Here is a 26,183-nt window from a genome sequence, read left to right as displayed (position 1 = left end):
TTTAAAGAATCGTTCACTTTGAAGTTCCTAACCGTGAAGCTGAATTGAGGAAGGGGAGAAGGAGATGAAGAGTTGAAAGTTGAAGCTGAGAAAAAAGTCTCTCTTTGTGTCCTCACCCTGTCTCTCTCTCTCTTCTTTTGTCTCCCTAAGGTTGGCGAGGAATGATGATGATGAGGAGGAGGCGGCCCGTGAGAGAAGGCGCAGGGCACGCCAGGAGAGAATGAAGAGCAGGGAGAGTGAGGAGCCCAGCGGACAGCCAGACAGTCTGGTCATGACCAACAGCCACAGGTCACACATAATACAATGTCAAATATACTGGTTCAGTCTATGACAAATATAAAGTCAGAAGCCAAATGCTGAGCTCCCAGTTTTAGACCAGCTGAAGAAGCAAAAGAGGAACAAAGAAAAGGAGGGAGAAAAAGAAATGTCACTGTAGCATCACCTTGCCCAGTAAAAATCCTTTTTCTCTGTGTAAAACAAAGTCAGGACTACTCAGAAAAATTTGTCAGTTTTTCTGGCTGTAATAACAACTGTTTCTGACTTTACTGTTATAATAAAGTTAAATAAAGAACTGTAATAATAAAGATAAATGAAGTACTGTGATATTAAGTTAAATGAAGTACTGTTATAATAAAGTCAAATTAAATATTGTCATAAAAAAGTAAAAGTACTATAATAATAAAGTTAAATAAAGTACTGGCATAATAAAGTTAGATGAAGTACTGTTATAATTAAGTTGAATTAAATATTGTCATAAAAATGTTAAAGTACTAAAATAATAAAGATAAAGTACTGGCATAATAAAGTTAAATGAAGTACTGTTATAATAAAGTCAAATTAAATATTGTCATAAAAAAGTAAAAGTACTATAATAATAAAGTTAAATGAAGTACTGTTAGAATGAAGTTGAATTAAATATTGTCCTTAAAATGTTAAAGTACTAAAATAATAAACTTAAATAAAGTACTGTACAGTTATGATAAAGTTAAATAATGTACTGTTATAATAAAGTTAAAGTGCTATTATAATAAAGTTAAATAAAGTACTGTTACAGTATAATAAAGTTAAATTAAGTACTATTATAATAAAGGTAAATAAAGTACTGTTATAATAAAGTTAAAGTGCTATTATAATAAAGTTAAATAAAGTACTGTTACAGTATAATAAAGTTAAATTAAGTACTATTATAATAAAGTTAAATAAAGTACTGTTATAATAAATTTAAATAAAGTGCTTTTATAATAAAGGTAAATAAAGTGCTATGATAATAAAGTTAAATAAAGTACTGTTACAGTATAATAAAGTTAAATTAAGTACTATTATAATAAAGGTAAATAAAGTACTGTACAGTTATAATAAAGTTAAATAAAGTGCTATTATAATAAAGGTAAATAAAGTACTGTAATAAAGTTAAATAAAGTGCTATTGTAATAAAGGTAAATAAAGTACTGTAATAAAGATAAATAAAGTGCTATTATAATTAACTTAAATAAAGTACTGTTATAATAAAGTTCAATTAAGTACTGTATTAATTAAGGAACCACTGGTGCTTTTATTCTGAAGCACCCTGCTCGTCTCTGGCAGGAAGTGCTGATGTTTTTGTTGTGAACTTAAAGCTTCCACTCAACAGTTAGCTGTTAGCAGTAAGGGGAAAGTTAAACCACCACAGCAAACTTATTAAAAGTGAGGTTTTACTCACCGTGAGCAGGAAACAAACTAAAAGCCCTCCAGTTCATATAAAAATATTTGCAAGTGGCACTGGTGCTCCATGGTTGCAAAATGCTGCTAAACCATCACAGTCTGGAGACCTGTTAACGCACTATCACCCAGCAGAGAGTAGTCTGGGTTGGTGGGGGAGTGCAAGTGACATATGTTTTGAGATTGAGAGAACTGAAACGGCAAATGAGTCTGATGCTGGTGGCGTAAAAAAAAATGACATTATAGGTTGTGTAATGGTGGCTATTGTCATTTTATGCATCACATGGAACAAGTCAGGATACATTGAGTATAACTGATATATCGCCCACCCCTCTGTGGCTCCATGTGATTAGACCATTGTTTTTTGTCTAACTCTGGCTGCGTAATTTCATATTTTCAAACAGTTTATTTTTACAATACAATAGAAATGCTTTTAGGGTGAAGACCAACCAATGTGTTTGGCAAATCAAATGTCAGGTATCCAGGGGTAAAATGTACTAGGGTTGCTTGAGTTTAAATTTCCCCAAAACCAATAAAGAGCAGGACAGATGCTAAAGTTAATACCCCTAAAATCTGATGGCACGCAAACTAAGCACTGGATGTAACACTCGCTAGACGCTAGGCATGCTAACATTGATTGCTTACATTAGAGCAGACAAAATCACTTTATCATCCTTCAAAATGGTTAGATATAGAGTTCCATGTACACCACTTCAACATGTGGAGAAATCAAAAGCTTGACAGGCCTGCTGTGCCTTGTTATGGTGGTAGCTAAGCTGACATATTGAAACTTTGTCAGGTGTTGTATGATGGGATTCTGTGAAGTGGCTTTTTCAAACCAGTATTTCCTTTTGCATTCTTTAATATATTCAAGTCAACCACGCAGTCTACGCAGTCACAGCTGTCAACACGATAACCAACACATGATCTTGTACCCATCCATCAGAAAGACTGCCATAGGAACAAAGCAGCTAAATATCTGTTTCTATGCTTTTTTTTTTTTTTTTTTTTTTGAGGCTATGAGATCAATCGCCTTGGCTGCAGTGGAAGTGGTGGGTTGCTCTGACATCTAGCAACACAGACACCGCTTTGTGGACATGAATTTTCCCCTCTATGAGCTCAGAGATACATCCTGGGCTGGTCAAACAACAAGGGGATTGTGGAGGGGGATGCTGAGACTGGACCCAGTGTTGACTAGCTATTGTCGATTGTGTCGATGCAAGGATAATGTTTGCCAGACTCTTAGGTCAGAATATTATGAGTCAGGCTATTTGGAGTGAGGTGGATGCATGTACAGTTGGTAGTTGGTGGATTTAAAGAGATGTATAATAAATACTGTAGACCTATATAGTTTTTAGCCATGTAGCTGGTCAGTTGGACGTTCAGTCCATTTTGAAGTAAACTTAAATATATGAATATAAATCATATTGACTTTATTCCCTGCTTTATCTTCTTGTATGTTTTGTATACAGAAGAGCTACTGGGTCAAGAATGAAAATGTAACTGGAAACCTGGAATCCAGCAGAAATTCACTGATTTTCTGTTTATTTTAAGGCCTGACCAATAGTTTATTTTTAAGAATATCTGTGGTGAAAACCAGTCAATACAGCCAATTGTCAACATTCTCCACAAACTGGTGAAAGAGCTGACAATAATATGGCAGCCGCTCTCTGTAAACTTTGATTTCCATTCAAAGACTTCAATTTTGTTTTTCTTGCAGTTCTGAGGTTTGCTTGAGCATTTATGCTCTTTTATTATATTAGTGGCCAGTGTAAGTCACAGTCATGCAATTGATCAGGTCCCAAACGTTTGAGTGCTATAAGGAAAATATGCAATAATGTGGTTTATACTAATGATAAATAAACGGATATTAAAGTGTAATCAATTCAGCTGTTTTCAGAATATTGCTAAAATACAACAAATTGCTTGTTCCAACAGGCTTTTATTGAACAAATTAAACATTGAACCGAACATCAAAGGCACCAATAACAAAAGGAAGGAGCGTTAAATTTTAAATGCAGTTTTCTACTAATGCTCTCTTTCAACTAACTGAAAAACATCTCAAAGCATCTGGATGCTCGCCTTGAATGTCCAAAACAATAACTTAAGTATAAGCAATTCAGGATTTTCCTAAAAACAATATATAGACACATACTCATACATAGACTCATACTCACTTATGACCCATTAGAGGTGTATAGTGGTGTATTTTTCTGCAGACACCCTGCCTGTATTTTCTTATTTTCTTCTGGTTTTCTGTGTTCTGTGAGGTTGGGGCTTTATGAAAAGATAGCGACCAGGTGCCACACTGTAAGCAGCAGGCATCCAGGAGACACAGCGCCAAAAGATGCAAATCTAGCAAGGCCAAACACCAAATCAGAGTGAATCTAAGGTTTACTTTTACTTTCACTTTCGCTGGCGAAACCAACAATCCTGCATAGTATACAATTATAGGCACTTTCTCTTATCACAAATGTAGGCTTTACAGGTTTTAGCCAGCTTTATTTCGCCTGTGCTCATCTTGTCACACTCTCCTTCTTCAACCATGCAGTCCGCATATGCGCACAGTCTGCGTGCACAATCAGACAGAATCAGACAGATTTTCTGATTGGTCAGAAACTTAATGGCATATGTGTATCAGACAAAATAGTGCCTATAGACAGAATGTAATTTAATATGTAATTTAATACATTATTACTACTATATATTCAAATAGCAGTCTTTTGCAATGTGTTTTATCGCACACGTTGACATGGTGAGGATTATGACAAAAACAATATTTCTGTCAGGACCTCTTTTGTAAAAGAAAACTTTATTTCCATTTGCAGTATTATATGTGGCGGTATGGCTCAGTTCTGGGGTCTCTCTGCCTTTCCTAGGCTTACACAGAAAGCCTGAGGCAGAGAGAGCACAACTCTCTGCCCTTCCAAGTGCATACGAGGAAACCTGAAGCAGCGAGAGCAAGCTTCCCTGCCCTCCCATGTGCATACAAGGAGAGCCTAAGGCAAGGAGAGCACACCTCTCTGCCCTTCCATGTGCCTACATGGAAAACCTAAGGCAGGGAGAGCAGCAGCAAAGACCCCCCGGAACCGAACAGAGTCAGCATCAATGACAAACAGAAATGACATTGATAAGTCAGACACAGCATGAAAAGGAGGAGCTGGAGTGGAGGCGGGCTGCAAACAGTAGGCAGGCCAGAGTAGTTTAAATAGGGCGCCCTGAGATTTGCCGATTGGTTGCATAGAAAGGAATCATGTGTTCTATCAGCTGACTCCCTTCCATCAGTCAGCTGCCCCATCAGTCGATTTGACTATTTGAGATCAGCTGATGTAGCTGGGATGTGAGCTGAGCTTGACAGTCCTGTCTGAACTAAAGCTATGCTCAATATTTTGCAGCCATGCTTTTGTTGACTTTTGGGAATTTTGTCCTGTCTGTCATTTTCCATTGTTTGCCAGGTCAGAGATTTAGTCCCAAGTGAGTCAGTTTAGCACTGCTTCTTTGCTGTTTTGACCTTGTCATAGCAACATGCTAATGCTGTTTCAGTATCACCTGCACAGTACTCACACCCAAACCTGACAACTGCTCAACATTAATGCCACAACAAGTCCCTAGCAACTAAACAACTATGACACTTACAGGCCTTGATCAAGGGCATCTCGGTGTTAACAGGAGATAATATTGTGCATTCAGTTTAACAGCTGACGTCTGCTGCTCTGACCTCGAGGCTTCTCCCTCATTAACGGAGGACCACACAGTGAAATGCTTGTCTCCTCTCTCTCCTCCCAGCCTGACAGAGACAGTGTCTGTGAGCAGCTCTTACGGAGGGGGCGGTGGCGGAGACGACGACGAGCAGGCCCTGCTGGATCGCATGGCCAAACGCGAGGAGAGACGGCAGAGGCGCATGAAGGAGGCGCTGGAAAGACAAAAGGAGCTGGACAGTGCCAACGACAGCGTCGCCACGGAGAAGAACAACGCAGAAGAGGAGAGGCCATCCTCCTGGCGCAGGGGCCGTTACCGAGACAATGAGGACGAAGAGGTGAAGACAGAGACGTACAGCTCGAGGAAAGAGGAGAAGGAGCAAGAGGAGCCGAGGGAGGAAGAAGAGGCTGCTCCTGAGGGGGGAGAGGAAGAAGATGAGGGTGTAGATGAAGGGCAGAAAGAGGAGGTGATGGAGGACAAACCAAGAAGGTCTAATTTGAGAGAACAGGTGAGTTGCCTGTTCAATCTTATTTGTTTATTTTAGCCATTTATTGTATTTTTGTAGCTGACAGCCCGTGCAAATGTGATGCTTGTTTCTGTAGGAATCAACAGAAGAACTTAAAACTCAGAACAAGGTATTGTGATCGATTTATTGGCTTCTTGATGCACATCCTCGACTCAATCACTGATCTTTCCTTCAAAGAACTGCTTATAAACCTTTTTCATAGGAGCTCGCTGAAGATGCAACACAGTCAGTAGTCAGTGAGATTTCAAACCAGGCCAAGTCAGAGGCTGAGGAGGATGCAGTAGCATCAGAGGAGGTACCTGAGGATGGTTATGTAGATTATTCATCAAAGTCTATGACTCTCATAAATGACAATGAAGAGGACAATGAGGTAGCTGAAATACTGCATTCTCAGGAAAATGAGGTATCGCTCATGTGGTAAGATTTTCAGTAGAGGTGTCATGCACAGCACGAAAAAATACTTCTGGCTAATTTCAGTGTCTTTATGCACCTTTAAAGTCCCTGTGAAACGGAAGTTAGAGCATCTTCAGCTTCTGAGGTATTTCCGGTGAAACAGAATATTTGATCGGTGTACAGTTATTGCTCTGTCAGCTACTACAACCCACAGTGAAGTGCGGGCTTATATGACTGGTGCGGCGAGCAAGTCGACCAGAGTCTCATTTGATTGGATGAACTTTAGTAAACAGCATAAGTCGTCAACCATTTGAAAAAACAGGGATTTTAAAGCACTTCTGAAACTGATTTTTTGACATATATTTGGCACATAACAAGAGATATATGATCAATTAACACAGAGACACATGATTAAAACTAGGAACATGTATTTTTCATTTCACTGGGACTTTTAAGGAGACGTGTAAACAGAAATCATTCCAGATTCAACCACAAAAACGTTCTCTTAATAAGGCTATCTTGTTGACTTAGTGATTTATATCGGAGCCAGACGCTGAAATTACCCAGACACCCCGTGTCGTCACAGTGTGGCTTGCACCAACTGGCGGTTACTGAGCCTACGTTTTAGTGGTCACAGTGTTTGTCTGCATGTCTTCCACCTCAGCTGTGCGAGCAGCAACACTTATTCCACTGACTCCACTCCAAAAACTCGCTGCAGAAGATGTTATTTAAAATAATACATGTGTTTACCGTAAGGGGACAGTTTAAGGAGATCACTGAGCCAATGTATCATGTGTATATTTCCAGTCAAATGTTTGGCTTTTTTAGAACCCCTAAAAAATAAAATTGAAAATAAAATCTCAAAGTTGTCTACACAAGTATGTTTTCAAAGCCCGAGCAAAATTGTGAATTGTTGAATGCCTCAATAAATGCTTCCCAATTTATCATGCAACCATGAGCCAAGCCTCCAAAACGCTCCTCTACACAGCTGACTTGGATTCCTGTGTAGCCCTCTCTACATAGACAAACAAAACACCCTCTTGACCAAAGCATTTCATTTTGTAGTCAGTGTAGGTCTGTCTGACCTCTTTTGACAAGAGCACCTCTTAGTTTCAAGATGCCTTTGATGGTGTAAACAACAAGCTCAAAGGTGCTTCATGTGTCTTGGCACTTTCCCTGTTAAGATGCATTTCTAGTGACATTTCTTGTTCCCTTGAGTAGTAATAGAGGGATTTTTGTCTCTGCTTTAACCCAAAGTTTGCCTGCTAAATCTCAGATTGTTGCAAAAACCTAGTAAAGTACATATTAATGAGCAGGCTTGCATGCCGTAAAGAAAGTGCTTTATAAAAGACAGATGTGCTGAAGCTGCTATAGGCAGGCGGCCTATATAATTTTAAAGGAATACTTCAACCACAAAATGATCATTTGTATATCAATTACTCACCCTGTGTTACGTTAAATAAGTGAAGAAAATTTTGCTTTTCTTGCATGACTCCATGGTAGACACAGAATTTAAAATCTGAGAAAATTATTTGTGGACCCCTATGACTTCAATTCATCACGAATTTTGTCAGTTTTTGGATTATTCATCCGCAAAGTTTTAGTCATCTATTCAAGATAACATGAGGTGTGTTATTAATGCACAATCAATGATTTTGTGGGTGAAGTATTTCTGTAAAAATGACTGCTAGATAGCATCAACACTAAGACAAATGTACCCTCTGTGCTGCAGGTTAATAATATATGGTGCTTTGAAAGCTTGACTGGCAGTGTACATGTTTGGCTTGGACACATAATGATTATAATTCATAAAACTTGAATGCTGTTTTCAATGATGTCAGAGATAGAAAACAGAGTCACTCCCCTGATGATCACATGTTAGATAATCCCGTCTCAGTAGTAATTCTGGAGTGGACGCTGTGTTGTGTGATGTGTTGTGTTGTTTTGTTTGGGGTGTGCTTTCGTTCAACCTCCCGCAGTGTCACACGAAAAGACTCCGCCCATCCAGCTGACACACCAATCGCATCTTTGCTCACTTTGTCCCCCATGGTTGTTTCCGTGCAGGTGAATGAGAGAGGCTGGGCCAGGGAGGAGAGGGAGGAGCAGAGGAAGCAGAACGGAGGACTGCACGAGGAGGAGGAAGCAGCTCCCAAACAGCACAGGAAACCTGAGAGGACCCCCAGGTACACAGACACAACAACACACACACACATCAAGTGACCGCATGGTTTCCACTGAGGCCAGATTGGGGATAGCCAGCACTGATGAATTATTCAAGAAACTCTGCTTTCAGCAAAGTTCATGTCCCAATTTGTTGCCAGTTAAAACTGTGTACAGTATTTTTTTCAGTATTGCTAATGTCTGCAGTACTTTGTTCAAAAACAGGCCTGCTGCTTTTACTTTGACGCTAATTTGACAATAATATGTGACATACTGAAAGTCCAATTCCTCAATTACCCCAGTATTTGCAGCAAAACATTATAAGAAAGAGAGTGCCTGAGGGATGACTTCACACTGGTTCCGTCTTCCAAATGCCTATGAATTTTTTTGGGTTAGTCTATTGCTGAAAATAAGCTCTGTGGCAAACAAATGTTTATGATACTGACATGTTTTGTTCAGCAAAATAATCTTCACAAATGAACACCATTTTTATGATTATTGAAGTCTAAATGCAATCACCTGAAGTAGAAAGCTAACGTTAGGCTATAAACAAACTACACTACGGTCTGTCACCACCATAACAAGACTGTAAAGCTGTGTTCGGCGTGCCTTGGCATGATGACATTCTGTACTCTCATTTAGCCAGTTTTTAGCAACCGCCTTTTTTAAGACATGTCAAAGCTTCACAGTTCACGAGTGGAGTATTAACTGACAAATTTTATGCCATAGAGCAAAACGTTAAGTTAAGCTTGTGTTAACCACAAGCCTTTCAGGCATCTAACCAAAAACCTATTCAAGAAACCCATTGACTTTGAGACGAGGGAACTGTGAGTGGTAAAATGCTAACAGTCTTTCTGGGTTTTAGGACTCATTCCTGGGGCACTCTATAGCACACTGTTATGTGAAGCTGATATTGGGCAATTAGTCCTTCCTAAGTCCCGAACAGATTTCACCTTTCCTGTTATATGCTATGTGCTAATTAAAAATGTTGAACAGAAAACCAAATTTTAAAGACGTTTAATAGATATGGCTTGGGGGCTGTCACAAATTTCATGGAAACATAACATTGTATTAATAGTCACAGCTTCGGTTAGCTAATGTTAGCAAAACGCTAGCTAACTAGCTAGCTAATGTATAGCTAATATCAAGAGGAGTTAGTCTAATGTCAGATCAACAACGTTTGCTTCCTTCTTATTTCTTTGGTAACACTAAAGAGATTTGGAAAAGGACAGAGAAAAGTTGTTGACATATTTTAAAAATAAATTAATTTTTGTTAGCTAGGAAAGATAAGGCTAATGTCTATATTATCTCTGTAATGCTACATGCTGCCCTGAGGTAACTTACAGGAACAGCAGGAGCATATACCTTTATTATTTATACCCTGATGAGGACTCTAGTCAAAGCACGTTGGTTTTTTTCGTGAATCAATAAAGGATTTATAACTACAGTCAGAGTGCCTCGGACGCATTTTTGGACTGCTTGCCTGTACCGTGGACTTTCACACTGAGTGAGCTGGCCAGTAGTTTAGTATCTTTATGTGACTATTTGCCCTATTCTTGAGGAGCACCTGATTTTTTGACAATTACCTACAGTGCCTTAACCCAGTGCAGCACTCCTTATTTTTTCTTCAGCCATCAGGAGCAATTTGGTTTTTCAGTATCTTGCCCAAGGATAGTTCGATATGTGGACTGAAGAGCTGGAGATCAAACCGCCGATCTTCTGATTAGTGGGCAACCCACTCTATCTCCTGAGCCACAGCTGCCCCTAGGGGACGCAGTGCAGGAGCAATGTGGACAGATAGTCTCATCATCCTCAGTTACTACTTCTGCCTTTTTTGTTGAGTCCAGAGGCCTCAATTCACATTGTTTTGCTTTGTTCATCATGAATATATCATTACATCGTAAACTGAAATCTTTGCTGTCGGCTTCATGACACTACATTGCATGACTCCTAGAAACTAATAAACACTGCGGCACCCGGCTTAACTGAACTGGCATCATGTTTCTTTTTGTCAAGCTTGTCCATCCTAACTAAGAGGAACAGGACTTAGGATGGGTCAGTTATGACTGTATGAAGGCCAATATATGCTTGACCAGTTGTGAAAAATCACTGCAGCAACCTAATGTTCTTGACACAAAGGTCAGTTAGGAAGTGCAAGCTATACAACAAGCAAAGCTTACAGCTGCTATCCAAGATAAGATGTCCAGAAGTGTGAGGAAAAGACACATATTCCCATAAGAAAAATGATTGAAACTAAACGTAATAATTTTATACTGCATTTTCTGAATCATACTATTGCAGTCTGGGTCTTATTATGAAACTGATGGAGGAGAAATCTTCATGTTTCTAGAAACACATTAGAGTGTTTGCATATGCTGAATGGGGGGCAGTTTAATCAGACAGGAACTTATTGATGTTGCAGTCTGACATTTATTGTTTGGCTCTCACGCTGGTATAAAAGCATGGAAGTATTGCCTGAGGCATCTGCAGAATAATTGAAAAGCATGACTGAATCAGATTTTCAGGCAAACAAGCTGTTTGTGTTCAGCAGTCAGCCGCAGCAGAGCAGTGGTGTGTTTTAGACATGGGTCACCTGCGGTTAGTCCCCAGCGTGAAACACTGGATGAAACTTGAGATGTGCTGTAACATTATCTTTTCCAAGGTGATTGTTGGTATTTGTATGTGTGCACGTTTGTTTTTGTCTGTCTGTGTGTGTTTGCTTGTCCATGAAAGAGAGAAATCCTTCAATTGTATGTTTAAATATTCAGTCTGTATCAAATGTCAAGCGTTTACCTGAATGTCAGCCAGCTTTGCGTTCTACTTCCTCAGGTTTTGTTTCTGTTGTGACCTGCATGTGTGCTCTGACCCGTATTTGTGTGTCTGTCCCAGTCGTGGCAGTGTGCGTTCCCCTGAGGTGTCCGCGGGTGACGACCAGGACGACGCTGCCCGCCTGGAGGCAGAGCGCAAGCTGGAGGAGCTGAAGCGTCGCCGTGACGACGCGGAGAGCGAGGAGTTTGAGAGAATGAGGCAGAAGCAGCAGGAGGCCGAAGCCGAGCTGGAGGAGCTGAAGAGGAAGAGGGAGGAGAGGAGGAAGGTGCTGGAGGAGGAGGAGAGGCAGAAGAAGCAGGAGGAGGCGGAGAGGAAAGCCAGAGAGGAGGTAGGGAAGGGAGAGGGATGTCTTTTATTTTTTGGAGTCAGTCACTTTATGGATGCCGTTTGATCCCGTCAGCTCTGTGTGTCTACGTTTCTCGTCTGTCTCCCTTTTATCCAGCTTTTTCTTGATGATTTGTTGAAGTCAAACTAAAATTTTAATTCTTCTCTTTTTTGTGTAAGGGAATATAAACTACAATGATACTGCAGGTATTGTGCACAGTTTCACATTTTTCAGAAGAAACAAATGTTATCGCGCATATTAAAAACATCACAGCTTGTCTGAGTGGGCGTTTCCCATGGCACCTTTTGACTGACATCTGGGAGGGGGCGTTACTAGGGGATCTACTGTCAACTTCCATGGTGCGCTACTAACTGCAGCACTTGGCCCTGTATCACTGATTTGATGACAGCGTGCAGTTAAAGCCCTGTTTGCACTGGACTAGTATTGGCATCTTCATGTGGTGTATTCCCACAGGATGAGTGAAATCAGTATTTTACTTGAATTTACCGACAGTATGCCCTGGATATGATGCCATAGCGAGATGTCTCCAGAATTTGTACCCAAAATTCTGTCAGAACTTTAAATGATGATTGCCAACACAGCCTCCGTAATTCTCTATCAGGAAAAGGCAGAAAAAAAATCCATAAAAACTTGCAAAGACAAACAAAGCCCAAATCACAGAGATGCCAATGAGCAGGAAACTGATATTATGACATGTCCCCTGTGTTTAGGGAAATACAGAAGGGGATTTGCAGTGGATTTTTTACTTGACAAACAACATGAAAGATTTGCACAGGGTTGAGAACACAGGCGACCTCTGCATTTATTACAAATTACTAGATGTTCCAAGCTAATACCAGTCCCATGTGAATAAGGCTTAAGTTTGTGTTTTTCTTGAAAGTGAAACCTAGCAAGCTAAGCTAACTAGCTCCCACTTTTGTGGCTGAAGCTAGTTAACTTAGCTTGCTAAGTACCCCTGTAGTGACATACAGAATGAAAATAGAATCCTGAACTAAGTGATGTATGGAGTAAAAATACAGTAACATACGGAGTACAAATGGAGTCACAAACAGAGTTACAAACTGAGTGATATGCAGAGTACATTACAGAGTAACGCATAAAGTAATATGGTGAGTAATGTGAGGAGAAACATATGGAGGACAAACACTCGTTCTCTATTTTTGACCCTATACGTACAGAGTAATGTGCGGAGTTACGAAGGGAGTAATGCACAGGATCACAAATATGGATTGTTAGGAGTAACATACAGAGTAATGTACGGAGTACAAGTAACGTGGTGAGTAATGTGAGGAGTAACATATGGAGGAGGGAAGGAGTAATGTACAGGGTCACAAATACGTAACGTATAAAGTAACATACGGAGAGGCATACGGAGTAACGTACAGAGTAACATACGGAGTAACACATGGAAAAACATACGGAGTAACACACACAGTTACGTACGGAGTAACATACCGAGTAACATATGGAGTAACGTACAGAGTAACGTACGGAGTAACACATGGAGAAACGTATGGAGTAACACACAGAGTTACGTACGGAGTAACATTTGGCATAACATACAGAGTAACACAAGGTGTGAAGTAAAAGTGAGGAGTAACATAGCGAGGACTAACAGAGTAACATGTAGGGTCACAAATACAGAACGTATAGAGTAACTTACAGAGTAACACATGGAGAAACGTATGGAGTAACACACGGAGTAACACACAGAGTAACGTACAGAGTAACAAAGTGTGGAGAAAAGTGAGGAGTAACATAGCGAGGACGAACGGAGTAACATATAGGGTCACAAATCGAGAACATACAGAGTAACATACGGAGTAACACACGGAGTGACGTACGGAGTAACATACAGTGTAACATACGGAGTAATGTACCGAGTAACATACAGAGTAACGTCCGGACTAACACATTAAGTGTGGAGTAATGTGAGGAGTTACATATGGAGGACGAATGGAGTAAAGGGTCAAAAATACAGAACATACAGAGTATCTGACAAAGTAAGGTATGGAGTAATGTGCAGAGTTACGAAGGGAGTAAGGTATGGAGTGCTCAAATCTCAGATGGGACTACCAGAAAAAAAACAATGGCTAATAGTGTCAGCCCTCTAGCTGTTTGATTGCCTGTGTTGCTGGAGGATTTAAAGTAATGTAAGTATTGTTAGTGCAATCAAAGTATCACCACTGCTCTCAGTTCAAACCAAAAATGCAGTGGGTTATCACTACAGATTACAGTTTTCGCCAAACAAGTACACAAGTCAACACATGCCAAGGATATATGTTCCTATTTCTCAAATATTTATTTTAGTTTCAGTTTGACTTTAAACGTGTCTCATTTATTCTGCTCATTTCTTCTAGTTATATCTTAAAAGTTTACAACCCATGTCCCCTTGCCTTATTTTTCACACCCCTGCTTGATGTTGATTTAGCCTTTACACCTGTGTGAGCTGAACTCCATGCATCACGCTCATACAAGCACTGCAGTGACGTTATCTCACCATACTTCACTGTTATCACGACTCAAGCTATTTGGGTCCCCAACGCATAACTCATGCATGTCATTTCTTCCTCCTGCTCTTATGACAACCTCATCCTTATGTATCTCAAATGTGATAACCTCTCCCTTCCTATGTGTTCACATCTGTATTCAGCCACGCTGTGTCGTCCATTTTCCCTTTCAGCCGCTCGCTCCGAGGCCCTGCATTCTTACTATTACCCTGACTAGTCTTCTTTGTTGATCTTGGCTCCGAATGTGGCGGCCCGTCTCTCGCTATCTGCCCCCGTTCTTCTCCTCTTGTGTGATGTTAATGAGGCCTTTTGGTTTGTAATTAAAAGATGGCCCAGAGATACAGAGAGACTAATTAACCAAGACAAGGCTGCTGGAGAGGGCTGATATACTGCCAAGCACCAGCCCTCTTCTGAATACAGTACAAATGGTTCATACATTAATTGTTTTTTAAAAAAACTGTTGATAGTCTGCATGTCGCAAGCTTTCCAAAATTTCTTTTTTTCCTGAGGCAGGCGATCACTGTAAATAAGAATTTGCTCTGAGTAATTGAATTTGTTCCTGACCTGCTTCATTAGATAAAGTGAGTAAATCAATTAGAAAGTGGCACATATCTATTGTCTGGGTCGGCTGCATTCCTGATTGTTGGTTGTCTATCATGTTGGATGCTTACGCTGTTCGGTATAATAACCATACACCACGTGAAAGTCATTCAGCTTATACACCGTGCTTGGATGATTCTGCATTTGCTGCTCCAAACACTCTGTTAGTTTGTTCCCAGGGACTTGTGCACAGGAAGCGTACGTTACGTCTCCAGCAGCAACAGAGGTTTGTTTAGAGTAAATACAAGAGAAATGGGCAGTTAGCATGAGCAGCAATATCCTGCATGGCTGTCCAAGAACAGAGCGCCACCTACAGTACATGCTCCAGTGAAATTAATAGAAAGTTTCCTGTCAGCCCCAAAGATGCTGCAAAATAAAACACGACAAGGATATCAAGCATCTGCCCAACTCTGAACTCGTGTGTCTTTTCTCAGGAGGAGAAGAGGAAGATGAAGGAGGAGATTGAAAGGAGGAGAGCAGAGGCAGCTGAGAAGAGGCAGAAGGTGGAGGACACTACGGACGGAGAGGACAGACCCTTCAAGTGTGTCAGCCCTCGTGGCTCCTCTCTGAAGGTCAGTTCACTTTTTCTTTTAACCTTTCACCTCTGCCCTGCGTCCAACAGCAGAGTGTCAGTGCAGTTTTATTTGCCAACTGACCGCTTACTAACCCTGTGACTGATAGTTACTGATATATATTTAGCTCTTGCAAGGCACTTATGCAGCTAATAATGATAACGGCAGTAGATTTACTCTTCAAAATTCTTAATGTTTTTTCAAACAGTGGGTCCTTGATTTCAGACGATTCAGTCTTGATGACAACATACATATCATGTAAAAAGACATGAAGCTGAAGGTACATGTCCCAGGCAAAGTCCTCACCAGTTGATTATTTGTGTAGAAGACATGAAAATAAAGAAACAACACTCCTCTTGTAGTGTAATTCAGAGCGAGTTAAATCAAGTATTATAAGGTTGATAAGGAAAATGTTCAGACTGTTATTTTGATTTAATTTTTTTTAATTTTAACCCTGTTTGGCTGCTAAATTTCCCCAAATCCAATAAAGATAGGACAGAGTGTTCATTACCTTACGCACTGACTATGACATCCAGGGGCTTCTACCCAGCGGGGAAATAGTACATTGTGAATGTTCTTATTGTAACTATTCTAAGATTTAATTTATTGTTGTTGTATGTAATGTATCTGGATCATTTTTCTTTTTCTTTTTGAATTTTATTTTATTTTTTTTAAATTTGTGAAAACCAAGCCACAACCTCCGGAGGCTGAAAAAAAAAGCCAGTGCCAAATACTGCAGTTCATCGAATGGCCACTTGAGGCTGGCTCCAAAACAGAGTTAATCCCCATAGACCCCCATGTTAAATGCCCAGATTTACAGCAGAAATAAACATGTTTACAGCCTGGTATGAAAAAAAGATTTTGGCCTTTATATCAAATTATTTCAACATTTGTAAGAACTGTACTGGGAGTGAATTTTCTTAAGACTTACTTGTTTATATTTAATTAAGGCCCAAAATTATGCATATTTAAAGGTAGAGCTGCTTGAGCGACAGGCCGCCTATGAGCCGTCGCTATGGTCTGTGAGTCAGATCCATCCCTTGCTACTCCACAGCTCCACCCTCTAATCCAAATATGATCACGTCTGGCTCCAAAAATCCAAGATAGCTATGGCCAAGATCAGTCCACAAAAAAATAGATGACATCACGGTAGCTTTGTGGGGGGGAAAAGTTTTCTTTCGCACATTTTTATAATGTTTTTCTACTTTGAAAAAAGGTGAATTTTATTTTGTTTTTTATTTTAGATATTTTTTCAAAGCTTTTTTTCCCTCTTTGGACACAGGTGATTTTTCTTTTTCAAAATATTTTTTTTTAAGGTTTTGGGGGGTTTTTTGTATTTCTTTTTTTTTTCTTCATAGACAAATAGAAAAACAAAAAAAATTGAAAAACGATCCTGGAGAAAAAATCAACTGTTTTCATGGATTGGAGTAAAATAAATAAATAAATAAATTTTAAAAATTAGAAAAAAACATTCTGAAAAAAGAAAGTTTTTGCTTGCATCTGAGGATTTATCAACAAGCTAATGTAGTTAGCAAATGAAATGTTCTTTGCATTGGATGTAACATTATGTCACTACTGGAGTTAGCTATTTAGCCAGAATTGCTAATTATTGCAGCACATGCTAAAGCAGACAAACACAAAAAGACATGATCCTCCAAACTACTAGTATGGCTCTAATCACAGCCTCCTGCACAGCTTCAACATGGGCTGAAATTTGAAGCTTGACAGGCCTGCCATGCCTAGTAACAGTTGCTAAGCTATGATTAGACAATCGCGGATCGAGGGAGGGCTTTAGTGAGTGGTCAGTTAATCAGACGGTTCCTCATGAACACAGATATTTCATTACAATACTTCAGAACACTCTACAACATTTTGCCTGGGTCGTATTTTCTCTGTGTGTATTTGCATCCAGTCCAGTACAGTTGTCAGCATAATGGAGTCAATATAACGGCTCTCCAAAACCTGCAAATCCCTCTCATCCGGCAGTGCAGCAAAGCTCAAGCTAAACATTCAAAATATTTGGAGAGATTAAGTGCCAGATGACCCGCTCCTGCCCCTCTCACCTCTTTTAGCTCTCAGCATGAAGTGTTATCTGACTGAGATGAAGGTGTTCAGAAATAGAAAGAGCCTTGATGAACTAGAGGAGAAATGTGGAAAAAAGTCGGCTGCTGGCAAGTTTTCCAGTATTTCATTTCACTGCTCACTTTGAAAATTCTGCTGACATGTGAACCTGTTTGTCACAAAAAACTCTGCACTGGGAAAAGAAACCTGAATCAACCCAGTGCGCGCCCCTCCCAGCCTCATCCAAAGATAAATGTTTGTCACGGCGAAGGAACGTTTAATCAACTCAAATGTGAATAAATGTTTCCAGTGTTGCCAAAAGCCAACTCCCACACGCTGAAAATCGAGGGGGATTTTCAGCCAGTGGAGAAAATCTAATTAGTGACAGTTAGCAGTAATATCCATCTGGCCCGTCCCAGTGAGACTCCAGACTCCAGGCTCGGCTCTAATGGTGTGTGAGCTCTGATCGGACTGGAATCAAATACTCTTGTTTGTTTGTGGTCAGTTTTGTAAATAATGTCCAACTGTAATTCTCCACCCCGCTGCACTCGCCTCACAGACACAGCTTTACTTTGTGGTAATGTTCACTGTAGGTACAGATGTGTTTCTGTGTGTGTGTTTATGTGTGTTTGTGCACTGCCTTACTTTTCAAGTGATATATTGCACGGCCCTACTTTGCAGTGTAATATTGTGTCTTTTTTTTGTTTGCTTGTTCATGTGACACTGTATTACCACGTCATAATACAGTTGCAGTGAGTGTTTCACCTTCCAACCTTGGATTTGTTTTTTTGTCATCATACTCTCTGTTGAACAGGAGATTTTTTAACATCTAAGATAGTTGCTTTTGGGTGAATGCCATGTAAAGACAACCAAATCCAACAGAAAAATCCTTTCTTTTTTTTCATTTTCTTTTTGGCCACTTGGTGGCAGCAGGACAAGCTATTAACACAACGTTAATATATTCACCTGATAAAATTTGTATGGCCAATACATTATCAAACTTTTGCCTATTTACTTATGTCTTGGTTAATGTAAATCCAATATCAGATATCCTTATAGAGAGGCAAAGACCCCCTTCCAGTGACCATCATTGGACCTTATTTGGACCTTATGTGCAGTAGTTAATGGTTAGAGGCAAATCATTTTTTGATCCTGTTTGAATTGTGTCATGAATTACACATATAATATTTGTCAATTTAAAAAAATAATTCTGGAAGTCAAGAAAATTGCAGTTTGTCATAGTTTTTTCGTATGAGCCTACCATTTAGGGTTTTTTTTGTAAAACCACCTAGTGAATTACATCTCTCGTCATCCCATAAACATCACCTACACCAGCCGGCCAGCTAGCTCGGTAACCTGCTATATTCCACACACAAATGTAATGTTATCTGCCCTGATGTGTTCTATCTAGTGACTCCTGGTCTTTTTATCAGCCGAAAAGTGAAACAACAAGCAAGACCCAATGCTTGTGTGAGTATATCCCTGTACGAAACACGCAGGCATCGTAGAGACAAAATCATGATATCATCTACGACTTGCTCAGTCGTTCTGATTACACTCTTATACTTAAACAGTTTTATGACAAACTGCAACTTTCTTTTCCTTTTTTAGCAATTCAATAAAGCTTTACAAAGTACTAATAGACAAACACAGAGCCATCCATCCATCTATCCATCCATTTTCTAACCGCTTATGCTCTTGAGGGATGCAGGGGGGCTGGAGCCTATCCTAGCTGACATTGGGCGAGAGGCAGGGTAGCCAATCCAGTCAAAGGGAATCCAAAAGAGGGGAGAAAGTGAGAACAAATTAATCAAGTTGTATGACAGTAGGGGAGTATAGCGTTTTTCGGCCTCCATATTTTCCACAAAAGTTAAAAATGATTGCCAGGTGGCAAAAAAGCATGCAGCTGATCCTTTGATAAAACAATGGATTTTCTCCAATTGTAAAAAAAAACCGTAACACTGGGACTTTCTTGACTTGCAAAATTATCTTTCATTATATGTGTAATTCAGGGCACATGAACGTACATTTAAAAAAAAAAAAAAAAAAAAAAAAAAATTCTGGATAAAAAGGTCCCATGGTGGTCTACTGGAAGGAGAGGGACTCTGTCTTGGTCATTACCTTCTTCTGAGTCTTTTAGCTTTTAAATACTCACAAGCTAGCTACTTGCTAACTTTGTCTGTCTGCCATTTGGTGCTGGGCAAAATGTTTTTCCATTGCTTGCTGCAGCTGCTAAACAGGAGTTATTAAAAGCTGCGAAAATGAACCAAAACAATGGAGTGGCACTTCCAAAACACCAAAACACTGAGCTGAAAGATACTAAAAGGGCTGAGGGGAACTGCAGAGCTGGGTGATCATTCTCTGTGGGTTCATTACTACAACTGACAGCTTTCACATAGCCATTGTTGATATAAAAAATATTGATTAGTGCAGCTTTAAAAGGTGTTTTGGTTATCATGGCACACAGTGTGGAATGCAATATTTAAATAAGTGGAAAGATCACATGAAAATGGACTCAGATCAAGTGCAAATAAAAGCTGAGCATGTTTTTCCTATTTCTCATGTAAATTGAAAATGTTCCAGGTCCATTTTGGTGCTGTTTTCCAGCCTCTGAAGTTGATTGAAACCTGTCACCAGTTTACAGAGCTGCGTGTGTGCTATCAGGAACATTGTTTTCCTCATTGTCTTTTGCCCTTATGTGTTTTTTTGCCCGACAACTGCCATATCATGGCTCCTGTTACACTGGAGAAATGTGCCTCGCTATCAGCAATCACCTCCCAGTGCACACAGTCCCAGGAGCTCGTTCACATGCTATCAGCAGTAAACCAGCAAAACCCCGCTCCGTACCACAGATAAAGTACAGTGTGAGAGAAGGACAGAGGGACAGAGTGAAGGACAGGCTGCTGGGATGCAGGAAAGCGATTAGGGTTAACAGGATTACTGTAACTGCGTTCGGATGGCTACGGCTCTTTAAAACGCATCTGAGAATGGGGAATTTCCTGTCGGGGAGTATTTTGGGAACTCCCACATTCGGTAGCAGCCGAGCGCAAGGTCCTTTTTCACAGGGAGAGGGGGGGGAGCTTTTTCTGCAGTTTCTCCTTTTGTCAGTTTAGAGGGGTTTTTTGCGAACGCATGCGTTGCCCCTTCTTTCAGCCCTTTTTCGTGTATATCATAAACAATCCTCTGAGATTCCCACAGTCCAGCAGCAGATAGGAAAAAAATTGCTGTGTTTTTTCTGTGTGCGTGTGTGTGTGTGTGTGTGTGTGTGTGTGTGTGTGTGTGTGCATGTCTTCCAGAGCATTTTGCACATGGAGGGAACAATCAGTTACATTGTGTGTCGCCAGTTAGGAGAATCCAGCTTATTGAGCCCATGAAAAAAGAGACAAAATGAGATATCCACCTTTAAAAAGATACAGTATGTTGCAGCTCAGTGATTATTGGCAATTGTTTAAGTTATGAAGCATTTAAGGAGCTGTAATCACATCTGTGTCTACACAATGACTTCCTAACTCAAGGCAGGAATTGGTTTCACACTAGAAGTACTCAGACACACAGTAAAGACACAATAGAAGCATGGAAATCAAGAGGAGGGCTGGGTTGAACATCTGTTTCACGTCTCCTAAAGAGAGAAGGAAAATGTGTTGCAGTGATGTATGCATGTGTGGAACATGACCAAAGTATTTATGAACCTAAAGCTCTAAAACCCTTTGCTCAACAGATTGGAGAGAGGGCAGAGTTCCTGAACAAGTCGGCACAAAAGAGGTAAAAAAAAAAAAATACTTAAGCATCGTCCAGCTGATCATGTTTTTCTTCCCAGCTTTTAGTGGAGCATGTAAAGCCTCGCAGTCCTGTTCTGCTAAATAGGAAGAATGTAACCCAGAGTTTAATTCCCACTTGGGGTTACAAGTGTCCTCTTGTCAAGGCAGTAAAGACGAAATGGTTGACCACACTGTATGTAATATCCAAAGAGATCCCATGCTGTTTATGCTAACTGTTTGCTTCTGCCCAGCAGCACAGTGAAGACGTCTCATTCTCCTGTGGTGTCCAAGATAGACAACAGGCTGGAGCAGTACACCTCAGCTGCTCAGGTTAGCATGTCTTCAACTGTTAAACTGGTGCATTGTGGCGTCAACACTGGTGACATGTGACACTTTAGTTACATAGTTTTTATTCTGTGTCAGACTAGACAAGACTTCTTGCAGGAAGACATATACAAAACAAAGACATCAGTTATAACATCATATGCACTTAATAAAATGATATATATTCATGCACACATTTCAAATATATTGTATACCAAGTAGCAGAAGATAAAAAAGGAAGAGCCTAGTTTAAGAAAACACAATAAAACATGTATTACATTGCAAATATTAGGCGTTTTCAGACCAGACAGTTCTGGGGACTCCCTGGGAGGAACTGCCCAATGGGGAACCACCCCGAGAACTACATACCTTCAAGGTCTTTTAATAGTTTGCATTGGAACCACCAGTAGGAGCACTTAAGTGACATTAGCCTATATTTCTTTCATTTTTGGGTTTTTAAGCTGTATTTAAGTCACTTACTCTGTTTTTAATCTCGTAGCTAGCTTTCTAACAGACTGATGTTGGTTGCAAACTTTAGACAAGCAACCCATTCTAGACATACAAGGAGCAGCTAAACTTCTGACATGCACCAGTCGACTGTAGCTCTCAGTGCCGCTGGCGATGGCCTCTAAAAGCCAGATTGCAGAGTCCTTTGTGCCCGTATTACCAGCATATGCCAGTCTGTGGTCAAAGATAGCGTCAAGTGTGTCATGCCAATTGCTTGTTTGTTTCTCTAACAGATCCATCATGGTTGTTGGGATCTTTATTTTTCTTGTAGTCCTGTGTCATCTTCTTGATCTCTTGATTTTATCGGTACATTGCTTTGCTGTGTGGCAGATGCCTAAGGTAGCAATCGAAGGGAAATTATGTGGAATATTCCTATACTTTTCTTTGACATGTTAAAACTGCTTTGTATTTACCCGGTTGCATATATCCTGAGTAAAGCCTGGACTCTCGTGTCGGCCCATTTGTCCACGTTATCCTAACCTTTTTCTTCCGTTTATTTGTTACAAGCTGTTGTTTGTGTTTTCTGTTGCCGGCGCTGCATTGGCTCATGTTTTCGACCAACAGTTGCGTCATTCAAGGTTCCTCTTGTGCTAGGAGGGTACCTACTCCTGTATACCTACCTACTGTATATACCTTGACATAGGAGCTTAAAAAGTCCATCAAAACAATATTCTAGGAACTGCGATCGTTCCTAGTTCTTGCAGTGCAGACACAATTGAAAAAGTTCTTCAAAAGGTCTTCAGGTCCAAAAAATGCCAAATGCAAAAGACCACTTGAAATCAGCTTTGAGAACCAGGACTGATAGAAATATAGAATGTCATATAGGAAGGCCAAAAACCAGTATCCTGATCTGATCGCAGTCTTGCTATGCTAAAAATGACTTTGACAGCAGTACACAGTGCCCATCCTGTACAATGTAGGGATTTGTCACTTTTATTAATAGCAAGCTTATGTGGGTGTTTTTTAAAAGACAAGTATCTGAGCATTCATCCCTGCTATTCACCAGTTTAAACCCACCACTTTGTCTCATCAGAGAGAGAACAAGGAGTCTCGATCCCCCCGCTCTGGAGCGGTGGATCTACCCATGGTCACCGACAGCATCCGCAACATCAAGAGCATGTGGGAGAAAGGCAACGTGTTCACCTCGCCTGGAGTTGGCGGGAGCCCATTCAAGGTAAGAGACGAGGCGGTGGAGGATGCGAGGAAGGTAATGAAACTTGTGTGACTGGAATAAGAGAGTGTGTGAGAGAGAGAGATACGGAGAGGAAAGAGCCCAATTCACTGGCACTTCCTGCTCGGCCTTGTTGCCGATGACGACCAGGCTTAGCTGACCTCTGACCCTATCCAAACAGGAAGCAGCTGTGATGAAGACAGGCGTGGCGGGCCGCATTAACGACTGGCTGAATAAAACCCCGGAGAGCGGCAAAACGTCAGGAGGAAGGCCAACGGTAGGTCGTCGCCGTAGCAACGCCTGTCGCTGCTGCTGGGAAGTACAGTGCATTTACTGTACAGCTCAGGCCCCTGTAGAGAAATGCTTCTTGAAGACAGCTCGGAGGAAGATGCAGCTGTGATGAGTGACCTTTATATATGTCTGGATTTATATCAGTATGTTTTAACTTATCAAAGCTCATCTACTTTAAGGCTCTGTAGAATTTTAAATCACCTTCTCAATATGAGCAGTAAGGTCAAACATGAGCATTCAGTTTTATTCCCAAGTATGAACAGTTTTGGTTCTTTCACACGAGAGTTGTAAGCATTTCCTGTGCTCCTTTTCACTGAAGTGGGCCGGACACTGTGATGTCATATTGCACCAATCAGGATTTAGCAGCATTTGAATCAGGAGCTGATGACAGTTGGTGGGTCGTTTGGTCACCGTCAATCAAATCCGGTCAGATCACACCCACACAGTCCTGAAGAAGCAGATTATCTGAGTTTTGGAGTGTTAAATTTTCGATAATAATAACATTATTATCATTAATTATTTTTAATAATTACTAGCTTATTTATTCATGAATGATGACTGTTACAGAAAAATACTTAAGGTTTAAAACCAGGTTCTTAGGGGTTTCACGTGACAAATCCGCTTGTAGTTGGAGTAAAAACAGAACTTAACCCATTAATGGGACATAAACTTTAACACTTTTTAGAAGCTCACTCTTGTTGTAATTATTATTAACATTATTATTGTTGTTATCATCATTATTATTCCTTTGTGAGTTGTGCATAAGAACATTGATCCTGTAACATCTGGGCTGCATTCATTCTAGCAAACTCTCTCCAACAAACTGCAGTACTCTCACTTTTATATAACTCCCGCAGTATTTTTATGATGATGACAATGTCACAATTACTGCATATTCTGTGCTGTAGATGTTTTATAATTATTTTCAAATGATGCAGTGAAGCAAGTCAGGTTGAGATATCATCTGTCTGGCACCATCTGGTGGCCACATAGAAATATAACTTATGAAGTGTCTGAGCTTGCTACAGTCCACTCTAGGGTTATTTTAAATTAAAAAAAAAAAAAACTAAACTAGAAATAGGTGTGAAAAAACATTTTAGTAAATTGAGATACAAATAAAAACTAAACTTTAGGGATAAAAAAAGAAAACTGAGTCAATATTGTGTACTTAAAACAAACTAAAATGAAATTGAAATATACAGAAAGTGTCTAGTTTTCGACAACACAACACAGCATGAGGAGGCATTGTTACATATTTTTGTTGAGACTGTGATGTCTACGTGACTGTGAATCAATTGCCTTTAAAAAGTGATGTGTTTTTATTGTCATACCTGTTCTGAACTTCTTAAATTTTACCCCTGACAAACACCTGCTACTTAGAATTTTAAGGTATTTTTTAAACTCATGTTGAAACTAACAACTAAACTAAAACTAAACATTTTTAAACAATAAAAACTAAACTGAAATGAGCAAACGTGCTCTAGAAACTAACTGAAACAAAAACAAAATATAAACTAAAATAAAATAAAATCTAATGAAAAATATAGAACTGTAATAACTCTGGTCCACTCTCACATCTTGTCTTAATACACATATACAGTACATAGAGTGGATATTGTAGACTTGGCATGAGTTTGGTATACAGTGTCACTTAAGCATTTTATCATGAGCTTATCGTAAGCTTTGCTAGCAGAGTGGGGTTTTTTTCTGCCCTGCTAACGTGATTGGCTCAGTGCCAGGATATCATGCCTCTCTTCACTCTTATTCATATTTCACCCAAATATTTACATTAGAGCTTTCCATGTCACGGAGCAGGGCTTGTGCTCAAATAGGTAACCCACAGCAGGAGAGACTGAGGATATGAAAGGAAACTTTGAATCCAAGTGTTCTCAACAGAGAGAGTCCACCTCACCATCTACCACATGTTGTAGTCTTGCCAAAAACTTGCCCCTGTCTGGTCATCCTGTGCTGACACCATTTCCGAGACTAATGGCTGTGTTATTAAGCCGCGTCCGACACTTGCTATTTTTGGTGTATTCTGAGTTCCAGATGATTTCAGTCTCCCTGCTCACCTACAGACAGTCATTGACTTTTCCTTTCTATTCTGTAAATGGAAGAATGTTACCTCTCAGTCATACAGCCAATCGATTAAAGATACACTCCTTCAAAGGCTCTATTGAAAAGATTTTATAAAACCTGGGACCCATTAATAAACTAGGTGAAACCAGGCCTGTAACTATGAACTATGACCTCTACAGGTGGTGTGTCCTGTATAGGCTTAAATACTCTATGGTGCATGTGTTTTTTTTAGTTCGGTTTGTTTTTTTCTGCTTTGTTTTGCGGTTTCTCTTTCTTTTCTTTCAGTTTTTCTTTGGATTTCTGTACATATTTGCACCTTGAGATTCAGTTGAATTCAGTAAATCTTTATTGTCCCAGAAGGGCACCTCAGCGTAATGGAAAACAACAAACATCGAAGAAACATACTGTACAAAACACTATCAACAATAACACAGTAAAAAACACAGACTGCAAACAACAAGTAATTGTGAAAACATCATCTTTGCAGAGTGCAATGAACAATAAAGTAGAAGTAGTGGAATGTGCAAACTGTAACATTAAGAGGTGGACTGTAGTTAATGGCTAATGGCTAATGGCCACAATCGTCTTCGGAATAAGGGAGCCAAAATCTCCACCCAGGAGGTACAAGGGGTGGGATGGGTTGGCGAAGATGAAGGTGG

The 26,183-nt window shown here is 40.0% G+C and overlaps 1 protein-coding gene across 6 annotated transcripts in view; it reads left to right on the top strand.

Moving 5' to 3' along the window:
* cald1a (caldesmon 1a) overlaps positions 1–26,183 on the top strand; it is a 90,230-nt gene that overhangs the window by 53,195 nt on the left and 10,852 nt on the right. For 3 of the 6 annotated variants that reach the window (XR_007448333.1, XM_049566132.1, XM_049566133.1), the window contains exons 3-13: positions 151–288; positions 5,485–5,905; positions 6,000–6,032; positions 6,126–6,326; positions 8,381–8,499; positions 11,366–11,633; positions 15,196–15,333; positions 21,113–21,156; positions 21,407–21,482; positions 23,017–23,157; positions 23,336–23,431. Coding sequence is in view for 5 of the 6 variants with exons in the window: in XM_049566132.1 (XP_049422089.1) it covers positions 151–288; positions 5,485–5,905; positions 6,000–6,032; positions 6,126–6,326; positions 8,381–8,499; positions 11,366–11,633; positions 15,196–15,333; positions 21,113–21,156; positions 21,407–21,482; positions 23,017–23,157; positions 23,336–23,431 (1,675 nt within the window). In the remaining variant the exon portion in view is untranslated. The remainder of the gene's footprint in view (positions 1–150; positions 289–5,484; positions 5,906–5,999; positions 6,033–6,125; positions 6,327–8,380; positions 8,500–11,365; positions 11,634–15,195; positions 15,334–21,112; positions 21,157–21,406; positions 21,483–23,016; positions 23,158–23,335; positions 23,432–26,183) is intronic. The other 3 variants (XM_049566135.1, XM_049566136.1, XM_049566137.1) reach the window with 3 other exon arrangements.

Source organism: Epinephelus fuscoguttatus, linkage group LG22 (genome assembly GCF_011397635.1).
Source record: "Epinephelus fuscoguttatus linkage group LG22, E.fuscoguttatus.final_Chr_v1".
In the NCBI taxonomy this organism is placed as follows: domain Eukaryota; kingdom Metazoa; phylum Chordata; class Actinopteri; order Perciformes; family Serranidae; genus Epinephelus; species Epinephelus fuscoguttatus.
Note: the sequence above shows the minus strand (reverse complement) of the source record. Positions and strands in the feature narration are given on the sequence as shown.